General features: G+C 46.0%; 1 protein-coding gene across 2 annotated transcripts in view; it reads left to right on the top strand.

Annotated features, from left to right (window-relative positions):
• Positions 1-6,315: 6,315 nt before the first annotated feature.
• The window catches only part of RNF138 (ring finger protein 138), a 44,105-nt gene continuing 39,893 nt past the window's right edge, over positions 6,316-10,527 (top strand). The window contains exons 1-2 of one of the 2 annotated variants that reach the window (XM_060310777.2): positions 6,316-6,554; positions 7,028-7,211. In XM_060310777.2, the coding sequence (XP_060166760.1) occupies position 6,554; positions 7,028-7,211 (185 nt within the window). In that variant the 5' untranslated portion in view covers positions 6,316-6,553. Of the gene's footprint in view, positions 6,555-6,724; positions 6,743-7,027; positions 7,212-10,527 lie in introns of those variants that run through there. The other variant, XM_030876491.3, reaches the window with a different exon arrangement.

Below are 10,527 nucleotides of genomic sequence, written 5' to 3'. Positions count from 1 at the left end.
AGCCTCGTTATATGCTCATTGTAACACATTAGCGTAAGCTAAGTGACACACACACACACCAGCACCAAGACAGTTCTGAGGCCAACCATCAAAGATCAAAAAGTGGGTGGTGGCCCAATTCCTGGAAGGGAAACCCCTTCCCCAAAATAGTTGGAATAATCCTCCCCCTCATTAGCCTATGAAATTATCCAGCCCATAAAAACTAACCATGCCATATTTCTGTGCCTCTCGCCTTCTGAGATGGCCTACACTCTGTCTGTGGAGCGTGTTTCTCTCTAAATACATCCACTTCTTACCTATCACTTTGTCTCTCACTGGATTCTTTCTGTGATGAGACATCAAGAACCTGAGCTTCGGACTTCCCTAGCCGTCCAGTGGTTAAGACTCCTCACTCCCGATGCCGGGGGTCCAGATTCATCCCTGGTCGGGGAACTAGATCCCGTATGCATGCCGTAACCAAGAAGCCTGCATGCCACGACTAAGAAGTCCCCATGCTGCAACTAAGACCCAGAGCAGCCTAAATAAATAAATAAATTTAAACAAAAAAGAACCTGAGCTTCATTAAGTCCTGAGACCACGTGTGTGATGTCGATTAAAAGATGGTGGGTTCAAGTCCCAATCTGAGGTCCACAGTTTCAGAAACATGGAAGAAATGAGGCCACTGCCAGAAGCAAAGAGAGGGTAAAATTCTGTCACCCAATTGCAATGCGTGTGTGTAGGGGGGTGTTTCCCATATGCTAAACAATTCTCAGATGTCAGCTGAGAGTCCTACAATTCAACTCAATTCTGATACCTACCTGAATATAGTGCCAGATCCCACAGGTTAAGGGCTCAGTCCTACAAGACTGCCCATCCCCCTGCCCACTTCAGACACCAAATCAAAAGTCCAGGTTGTCACCTGTGCTTCTGACCCATTAGCTATAAATCAGAGGTTCCCACTACTCCTTACTTGGGTTTGATTAATTTGCTAGAGTGGCTTACAGAACTCAGGAAAGCAGTTTACTCACTAGATTACTGGTTTATTATAGAAGGATATGTACAACTCAGGAACAACCAGATGAAGCGATGTGTAGGACTAAGGTTGGGGGAAAGGATGCGGAGCTTCCATGCTCTCTAACCAGGCCACTTTCCTCAGTTTCCATGTGTTCACCAAGTCAGAAGCTCTCTAAACCCTGTCCTTTGGGGTTGTTACGTAGGCTTCATTACAGAGGCATCATTGAGTAAATCATTAACCATTGGTGAGGGAACTCAAACTCCAGCCCCTCTCTCCCTGGAGGTCTGGGTGTGGTACTAAAAGTTCCAATCCTTTAAGCACTTGGTTGGTTCCTCTGGAGACCAACCTCCAACTTCTGGGGCTTTCCCAAAGTCACCTTAGTAACATAAAAAAAGATACCTTTACTGTTCTTATCAATTAGGAAATTCAAAAGGTTTTTAGGAGAGCTCTGTGCCCAAAACAGGAACAAAGATCAAATATATATTTCTTATTATAAATCACAGTATCACAGAGGGAGAAATACCTTGACTTCTTCCTTCCTTCTCCCTTCCAGTTTCTCTTCAATGCCTCCCACTGGCTGAATATAGCAAGAAGTCAGTTGGTAAGGGAAAATGGGATACAGTTTGCAAGGGTTAACTCCAGCAATACAGAGCAGAATAGAGGACTGAGGGGGGCAGGGCAGGGGGAACAGATCTGGTAGTCATTAAGCAAATACCTAGCTCAGATACTCTGAGCTACAAATAACAAAAGAGCCAACTGAGAATGGCTTAAACTATTAGAAAGGTTTAACAGGAGGTAGGGTAGGGAATTCCCTGGCAGTCCAGTGGTTAAGACTTCATTGTAGGGCGGTTTCAGGGCTGATGAGATTAATGCTCAATTACATCAAGGACCTCCGTTCTTCAATCTTTCAGCTCCGACATCTTCAGTCCTTTGGCTTATCCTCTGGCTTGTTCTTTTCATGGTTTCATGATGGTTGCAGAGTTTCAGGCAGCGTAGATAGACAGAAAAACATCCAGAAGTAGCATGGAATTGTTTATTCCTATTTGTTTTTTGATCAGCAAAGGAAAGCACTTGCTGAAGCCCCTCAGAAGAATTCCTGTCACACCTCCTTGATCATAATTGAGTCACAGGCCCAGGCTTAAATGTGTAAGAAGAAATAACCCATCCAGATTGGCTCATCTCAATCATGGGTTTCCCCCTTGAGCTGAGAATAAGGGTTACCTCCTAAAAGATAGAGCTGGGAGAAAAATAGAAGCTACCTAAACAAAAATCATGATTTGTTAGAGCGGGGGATGGAAGTAGGATTTATGAATGCTTGTTGGGAATTCCCTGGTGGTCCAGTGGTTGGGACTCTGTGCTTTCACTGCTGAGGGTGTGGGTTCAATCCCTGGTTGGGGAACTAAGATCCTGCAAGCTGTGCAGTGCGGGCAAAAAAAAATGCTTGTTGATAGGAACATGGTGCCTATTATGGTTTCCCTTTCACATTTTTATTCACTTGAACTCCTTCTTACTTAGCCTTAGGCATCCATCTGCCTGTGTATGTGTGTGTGCGCACGCACGTGCTGGTGTGAAGAGGGGAAAAGAAGAAATTAGTATTAATTTAACAGGAATGTAAAGAACTTTGCTTTTTTTTTTTGGAAAAAAGAACATTTCCAAAACAAGCTTAAACAATTAAATTATATGCCTTCAGTGAATAGGTTATTTATGTACATGATCAGGAGTAATATTGAAAATATTTGGACTTCCCTGGTGGCACAGTGGTTAAGAATCTGCCTGCCAGTGCAGGGGACACAGGTTTGAGCCCTGGTCCAGGAAGATCTCACATGCCGCAGAGCAACTAAGCCTGTGCGCCACAACTACTGAGCCCACTAGCCACAACTATTGAGCCTGCACTCTAGAGCCTACGAGCCACAACTACTGAAGTCCGTGTACCACAACTACTAAATCCTGCGCGTCTAGAGCCTGTGCTCCACAAGAGAAGCCACTGCAGTGAGAAGGCCCCGTTCGCCGCAACTAGAGAAAGCCCGCGCACAGCAACAAAGACAGCCAAAATCAAAGTAAAGACAACCAAAAATAAATAAATAAATAAAATTTAAAAAAAAAATTAAAGAAAAAGAAAATATTTAACAACTGGAACCAGATGGGCACTGGCCATTCAGAACAGACTATTGACCAATCAGGGGCCAGGCTGAAAAGGACTAGAAGAGCTGCACCTGCACGGCTGCCAAGCAGCTGAAGGTCAGCACCGCACATGGTACTAATTTAAAAAGACACAGAAGGGTAGACAGTGAAAGATAAGCCTCTCTTCTATTCCATCTCCCAGCTTCCCCGTTCACTTCTTCAAAGGCAGTCACTTTTACCAGTAAAACTTTGAAGGTTTTATACCAAGACAAATCCAGGCTTTGTAAAGAAAGTAATTAATTTTCTAAATTCACTTATCTCCCCCTTTAGTATGTTAATTACCTGGCTTAGTAGACTTGACTGAAGAGTTTTACATATGGGAGCAGCACCCAATCAACCCAATCAGCCATAAACAGCAAAGGGAAAGGTCCATTCTTTCCAGTCCAAGGGATTGTGAAATAAAATCCATATTTTATGGCAAGACAAAAATGTAAACATAAACAATTCTTCTCTGACCTTTGGCTTCCTCTCTCCCACCACTGTGCATCATGTATCTGCATTATGCATCGACCAAACCTCCCCCATCAGCAGGAATACCTGTTGAACCATAAAGAGTGATGTTCTCCTTAGCATCAACAAGACAACTCCTTAAAAGATAACGTTACTCCTTGAGCTTGTAAGGGGTCACGTGACCCACCACGATGACATGACACTTAGATCTGGATTATGTAAACTGTCAATAATGTCATTTGATGTACTGTCCTCTGTCTCAAAAAACTTATAAAACTGTGCCTTGACTTCTAATAGGCAGAACAGTTCTCAGAGCTTTTTGAGATACTCTTCCCAGGTCATAATGCTCAAATTTGGCTCGAATAAAATTTTCCATTTCTTTCTTAGATCGACTGATTAATTTTCATCAACAGGATTATGGTTGGAACAAAAAGTTGAAGAAAGGTGTGTTAGGTTGAGAGGAGAGATGAGCGCTGGGGACAAGGCCTTGAACCGGGCAAGACAGGCCAGAGTAGCCCTCACCATCAGGTACCAGCAGCACAATGCCCAGGACTCATTGCATTTTAGAGAGCAGCCAAAATTATCTTCTCTGCAGAAAAGTCCAGCAAGAATTCAAAGGTGACCTGCAGGTCCAAGATTCCCCAGTCGTGTCTCAAACTCATGTCAGCTACCCTTCGTCCTTCCTCTTATTCCAGATGCCATTTTGAGTGGAGCCAACTGAGGGAAATGGACTATTAACAGATTGAGTGTTTTAACCTAAACTTAAAGGAAATGTTTAAATTATTTCAACCGACTAAGTTTATAAAGCTGGTCTAACATTTAGGGTTTTCCCCCTATGCCCCCAAACTGAGGAGGTTTTATTTACACAGCTGAACATAATTGGAGTAAATCTGTGATGCTGCCATAAAAATATCAAGTAGTTTTTTGTATGAAATGCTGCCAAGACAGAAGATTGTGTCTTTTGGCATTTATGGTTTATTTTTCTAAGCTTAACTCTCAGTGGGTTACTACATTTTCCTTATACCCACATTTTTGATGTATTTCCACATATGGTCAACTATATGCTTACATGTATGTCAACTGCTTATTTGAGTCTCAGAGTATATGAGAAGTAATACAAACATGTTTGGATTAGGGCATGAGTAAGGCTGCCATTAGAGAAAGAATGAAGCAAGTAAAATTATAAGTCACAAAATTAATGTTCTGGTTAAGGATTCTTAATGAGTAAAGGGAAACATTCTAGTAAGCAGAAAATACCACTTCCTAAAGTGGTCAAAATAAGTAAAATATGATTGGGAATATATTATTGAAAATGTGAAATTTGGAATCAAAGAATCATTTTATAAGAGAATTTGAAAAGCACCTGGACTACTGCGATTAAGTACCCGCCCTCACATCAAGCACTCTTCCTCCTCCCAAGAAATCTGAAGCTAAAATTAGCCTTCTTGCTCTACCTTGTTATGGAGGAAAGGAAGAAAAAAAAATACAAAATGTACTTTGGTGGTGGAGGGAATTCGCTGTTCATTGGACAAATAATTCAGTGAGTATTACTCTAGGAACTGTCATTTAAAGATGAACATTAAGACCCATTTCCTCCATGAGGTTTTCTCTAAGTCCATACAAATCCAATCGTTCTTCTTCCTAGCCTCATTATAGTCACTGTTAATGAAAAATTTAATACTTTGGCAAATACCATTTTTTGTCTTTTCATTTTGATAGATATCCAAGAGTATAAATGAATTGAGAGCAAAGTTCATGACACCTGCATAACATCTAACACAGTGCCAAGGACACCGTAGACAATAAATGACAGAATTGAATTAACTAGGCCTTTCAATGGCTTCTATTTATGATTCATTTTGTTCATAGCGGAAAGCTTTAACAAAGCATGGTAATGAAACCTTTTTCTTTTCTGAAGCAAATTGAGGATGCTTTATAATGTTCTAGATTTCTTTAGCTCCATTCATGTGGTTGTGACCTCACCTTATAGATCTATCAATTGTGTGGATATATCTCGGAATTAAGGGCCCATTAAAAAAAAAAAAAGAAAAAGAAACATTTGGGACTTCCCTGGCAGTCCAGTGATTAAGACTCCGCACTTCCACTGCAGGGGACACAGGTTCAATCCCTGGTCCGGAACTAAGATTCCCACATGCACCATGGCCAAAACCAAACCAAAACAAACAAACAAAAAAGCATTTAAATTATTGAATAACGGTGAAATGCCTAGGTTCACGCTTCCACCTCATTCTTCTTCAAAGCTGTCAACAAAACAAAGGTGTTGGTGAAAAACCGCATCTGCGACTGTAACTTGTCACTCACACTGTGTTAAGGTCTAAAGCTGAAACCCTCTCAAGGGGGCTTTAATTTTTCCTCTCCGAAGGATTAAAATCCCATAACGGATTATTACATAACACACCTTGACATGAATCAAACATTCTGACAAGGGCAACAATAAGGATCAAATATTTACTATCATGTAATGCTATTTTTTGAGGAAAAATTCCTGAAAACCCCAATGTATCTGATAGGAGTGGCTCGAAAGGGGATCCCTGCTGTAGGGAAGCTGGGGGTACAGTGAACACCCAGCTGTTAACGTGAAAAGCTGCTGCATACGTCACAGGCCGTTTGCCACGGAGGCCGCCCTCCACCCCCTCATCGGCCCCGCGCTCGCCGCCTCATGTTCGGTGACCAGCGGGGCTGGCTGCAGGCAGCGCGATGCCACGAGAGAGCAGCTGAAGGGGGCGGTGGGATCCACGTGCACCATGAGCCTCGATCCCGGCCCTGTTTAAGGTCGGTGAGCCCAGCACACTCCGCCGGCCACTCCGTTCCAGGCCTCGGCGGCGAAGACGGCAGCGGCTGGACAAGAAGCCCGAGGACGTCTCCCGGCTTCTCTACCAACACTAACCCGTGAAGCTGGCTCACCTAAGTGAGCGTCTACGCAAGTGGAGTGTAGGGTCGGGGCGGGGAGCCGCGGAAAACCGTAGGTTGCGGCCGAAAGCCGGCTGCGCGGGTGGGGGGCTCGAGGAGGGGGTGGGGAAAAGGAGCCGAAAGGCCGGGGAAAATGACGCCGGCGGCGCAGAAGAGGGCTGAGTCGCGTCTGCCTTGCGGAGCCAGGTAAGGGAGTGGCCTCGGGCGGGGTCGCTCTTTCGGCCGCTGCCTCCCGCCCAGCGCCGCCTCCCCGTCCTGCCCCGGCAAGAGCAGCAGCCCGGGGATTTACCCTCGCCCGGCGCGTGCGGCCGTAACGTCTCGGCTTTCTGTCCCGCCCCGCCCCGTCCCGTCCCGCCCCGCCCCACCCGGCCCGGCCCGGCTCCGCTGGGCCCCGCCCCTCCAGGGCCCCGCCTCCTTCCTGGCGCGAGCCGCTTCCTGACGCGATTCCCCGCCCCCTCCTGGTTCACGCAGTGAGTCGGGCCCCGGGCAGACGCCGCCACCTGGGCCGCTGCCGCCGCCATAACCTCGATCCCCCATCTCCCGACATGGCCGAGGAGCTCTCCGCGGCCACGTCCTACACCGAAGATGATTTCTACTGCCCCGTCTGTCAGGAGGTGCTCAAAACGCCCGTACGGACCGCGGCTTGTCAGCACGTGTGAGTAGACGCCCCCTCCCCCGCGCGGAGCCGGGTGGTCGTTTAGGCCCCTCACCCCGCCCCGGACCCTGGGCTGCGGCCTGGCGGGAGCCGAGCCCGCCACGGCCTCCCCGGGCGCCGCTTGGCGCCGAGGGCCCGTTTGCGGCCGGTCGGAGGCCAGGCCGCCCTCCCCCTTAACTCCCGGCCGGCTCCCTGCGCCTAGCCCCTCAGCCGGAGCTCCCGGGCCCCGGAGCTGCCTCGTTGCCGCGCCCCCGGGGCAGTGCCCGGGGCAGTGCCAAGGCCTGTCCCCGTGGCGTCCTCGGGCCCCGAGGCCCCTGTCTTCTCCTGCAGGCCCGGGAGGAATTGCAGGGAACGTGGAGCCTTTTTGTTTCCTAGCAACCTGAGTGAAGGCTGGGGTGTCGAGTGTCAGAACCGGCCGGAGGTGCCCGCACGGCCCGCTCGCCTGGCTCCCCGACCCGCCCCGCTTTCAGGTCTCCCTTTTCCTTTCAGAACCTTGGCCCATCCTTTCCAGATCGAGGAGCTCTCTTCTAACTTAACCTTTCAGACCCGCTTCACAGACCACCTTTGAAAGTGTTTCGATGCGTTCAAAATTCAGTGCAGGTTGGAATGACCTAGAATGGGTTTGCTTCCCTCATATGTTAGAACTGACAGGATTTCCGGGTATTGAAGTGATAGTTTCCCTTTGTTTTACTCTTCTGCTTATTACTTGATTACTACAAGGGTGGAGATGAGAAAGATAGACCGCTGTTGTGAGGAATGAACTGAAATTAAGGCAGTAATCCTACGGGTGATGGAGAACACAGAGGGATTCGGTGAGGTGGCCTGATGCTGTTAGGAAGAACTTTGATAATTAATATAGACTCGTAGGGTGTCCATAAGGGTTAGAAGGAGCCCTTCTGGTAAAGGTGTATAGCATTTCTGACACACCTAGCTGCTGATCAGAGTCCCTGGGGAGCTTTTTAAGTAAACATGCCAATTCCCAGGCTCCATTACAAACTTGTAAAGAATTTCTGGCAGGTGAGGCTTGGAAATCTCTATTTGAAAAAGTACATCCAGGCTTGAAAGTTCTGTGTGCTTACAAATAGCTGAAAAGAGTCGAACAAGTTTCTAAATCGATTTCTCCTTCGACCTTTTTTTTGGGGGGGGGGTTCTATAATTTTGTAAAGAATGGATTGTTGAATTTGGGGTTCTTTTTTTTTTTTTTTTGCGGTACGCGGGCCTCTCACTGTCGTGGCCTCTCCCGTTGCTTTTTTTGCGGTACGCTGACCTCTCACGGTTGTGGCCTCTCCCGTTGCGGAGCACAGGCTCCGGACGCGCAGGCTCAGCGGCCATGGCTCACGGGCCCAGCCGCTCCGCGGCATGTAGGATCTTCCCGGACCGGGGCACGAACCCGTGTCCCCTGCATTGGCAGGCGGACTCTCATCCACTGTGCCATCAGGGAAGCCCGAATTTGGGGCTCTTAATCACAAACTTCCTTACAGTTGTTTCTTGAGACCCACTCTTTTCACTCCGATCCCCAGTCTTCCCTGCACTGTTGTCTACCTTATTCCTAATGATAGTGGTTGTGTGAGCCCAAGAGTATGTGACTTTTCACCATAGAAGTTATGCCAGTTATATTTTTGCCGCTTACGGGAGATGAATGACAATCTTATTCCTTTATCATTTGGTGCAACAAATGCAGATTGTTAGAAAAATATCTTGAGATGTTTAGGGAGCAGTGTATACTTTTAGTCTTTAATCTGTTAGTGTTTATTATAACTTGATGCCTTTTCTGTGCTTGGGCTGGCAGTGGGTGGAAGAAAGGGAGGGAAGGGAGGGCACCGTGAGGCAGTAGGTCTTTTCTGGACAGAATCATTTCAATTACCTGTTAGGTGATTGACCTCATAGAACTCATTGTAATCTCTAGTTCCCCTCAAAATTCCATGCAGTTTGCTCTAGTTCACTTCCCTTGTGAGACATTTTATTAAATCAAACTGTAGTTTTGGCTTGACGTCAATCAAGGCTGTGGAAAAGAGAGTGAAGATGATTGTTGAGGACTTTTCTTAAATCACCTCCCTGGGCTGGGATGTGAAAAGAAAATATGGAGTAGGTTTTGTTAAGAGAACTGGACACTTACTACTCACCCTCCTCCATCCCCTCCTTTACCAGCATCGTCCCCTCTCAAATGAACACACAGTTGGTCTAAGGTTCTGGCTAAACAGTTAATTAAGGTGGAGGGAGAAAAAGTTTTCTTTGGAAAGGGTGGTAATGGTGGAACAGGGTATTGATTGGGAGGAGTTTGGTGGGGAAATAGAATTCTGTTTTAAATAACCTAGTTTAGAATGTCATTTGCTTTTCCCTTTTCACAGAGGACAAACCTGTGCCTTTAAACAAATTTATATTTAGCTACAAAATTAATTTTTTGTTCATGAATAGTGAGAGATGAGGTGATAAGAGCTTTCAGCCCCTGTGCCATTTCAACTGCAGTGAAGGATTTGCCCATTCTAGTAAAAGGAGCAAGTTCATTATCACTAGAATAACTTTACCAAAATATAAATTCTCATTTAATCCTCATTCATTCCTTCAAACAGCAATTGTCAGATGCCTTCTGTGTGTCAGTTACAGGGAATACAAAGTGCTCTTTCTCTGGGACTTCCCTGGCTGTCCAGTGGTTAAGACTCCGTACTGGTTCGATCCCTGGTCGGGGAACTAAGGTCACACATGTCGTGAGGCCAAAACAAAACAAAGTGCTCTTTCTCTGGAGAATGTTAATAGTCTAATGGAGAAGACCTATACATGAATGTGATTGGTATGGAAGAAATTGAGGAGGAGAATTTATGTGAGCCTTGAGAGCAGGTATCTAAATTAGCCTATGAGTTTAGGAGAGATTTCCTGGATGAAGTTATACTTTAGGTCAGAATTGGCATTCAGGGATTGTTGGGGAATACCCTGATTAGGTTTACAGCATATGCAGAGGTGAGGAGGGGTTAAGATACAAACTGTATCCCGATTACAAAGTTTGGCCAAAAGATTGAGTGTGGTAGAGATGGAGCTTAGCGACATTGACAGGAATTTACTGTGTAAGCCAATTTGAACTTCTTCCTGAAAGCCATAGAGACCTACTGAATAATTTTGGCAGGGGAGCAGCATGATCACATTTAAATTTTAGAATGCATACTAATTACTAGCCTTGTCTAGCTTGGTACTGGTGAGACTAGTGAAGAGGTCATTCATTGCTCTGTCAGAGAGAAACGATTAGAACCTGAACCAAGGTAATGATAGAGGGAATGGAGAGAAGAGATTCCTGACATTTTAAGGAGATTGTGTAAGATTTGAT

Source organism: Globicephala melas, chromosome 13 (genome assembly GCF_963455315.2).
Source record: "Globicephala melas chromosome 13, mGloMel1.2, whole genome shotgun sequence".
Classification (NCBI taxonomy): Eukaryota; Metazoa; Chordata; class Mammalia; order Artiodactyla; family Delphinidae; genus Globicephala; species Globicephala melas.
Note: the sequence above shows the minus strand (reverse complement) of the source record. Positions and strands in the feature narration are given on the sequence as shown.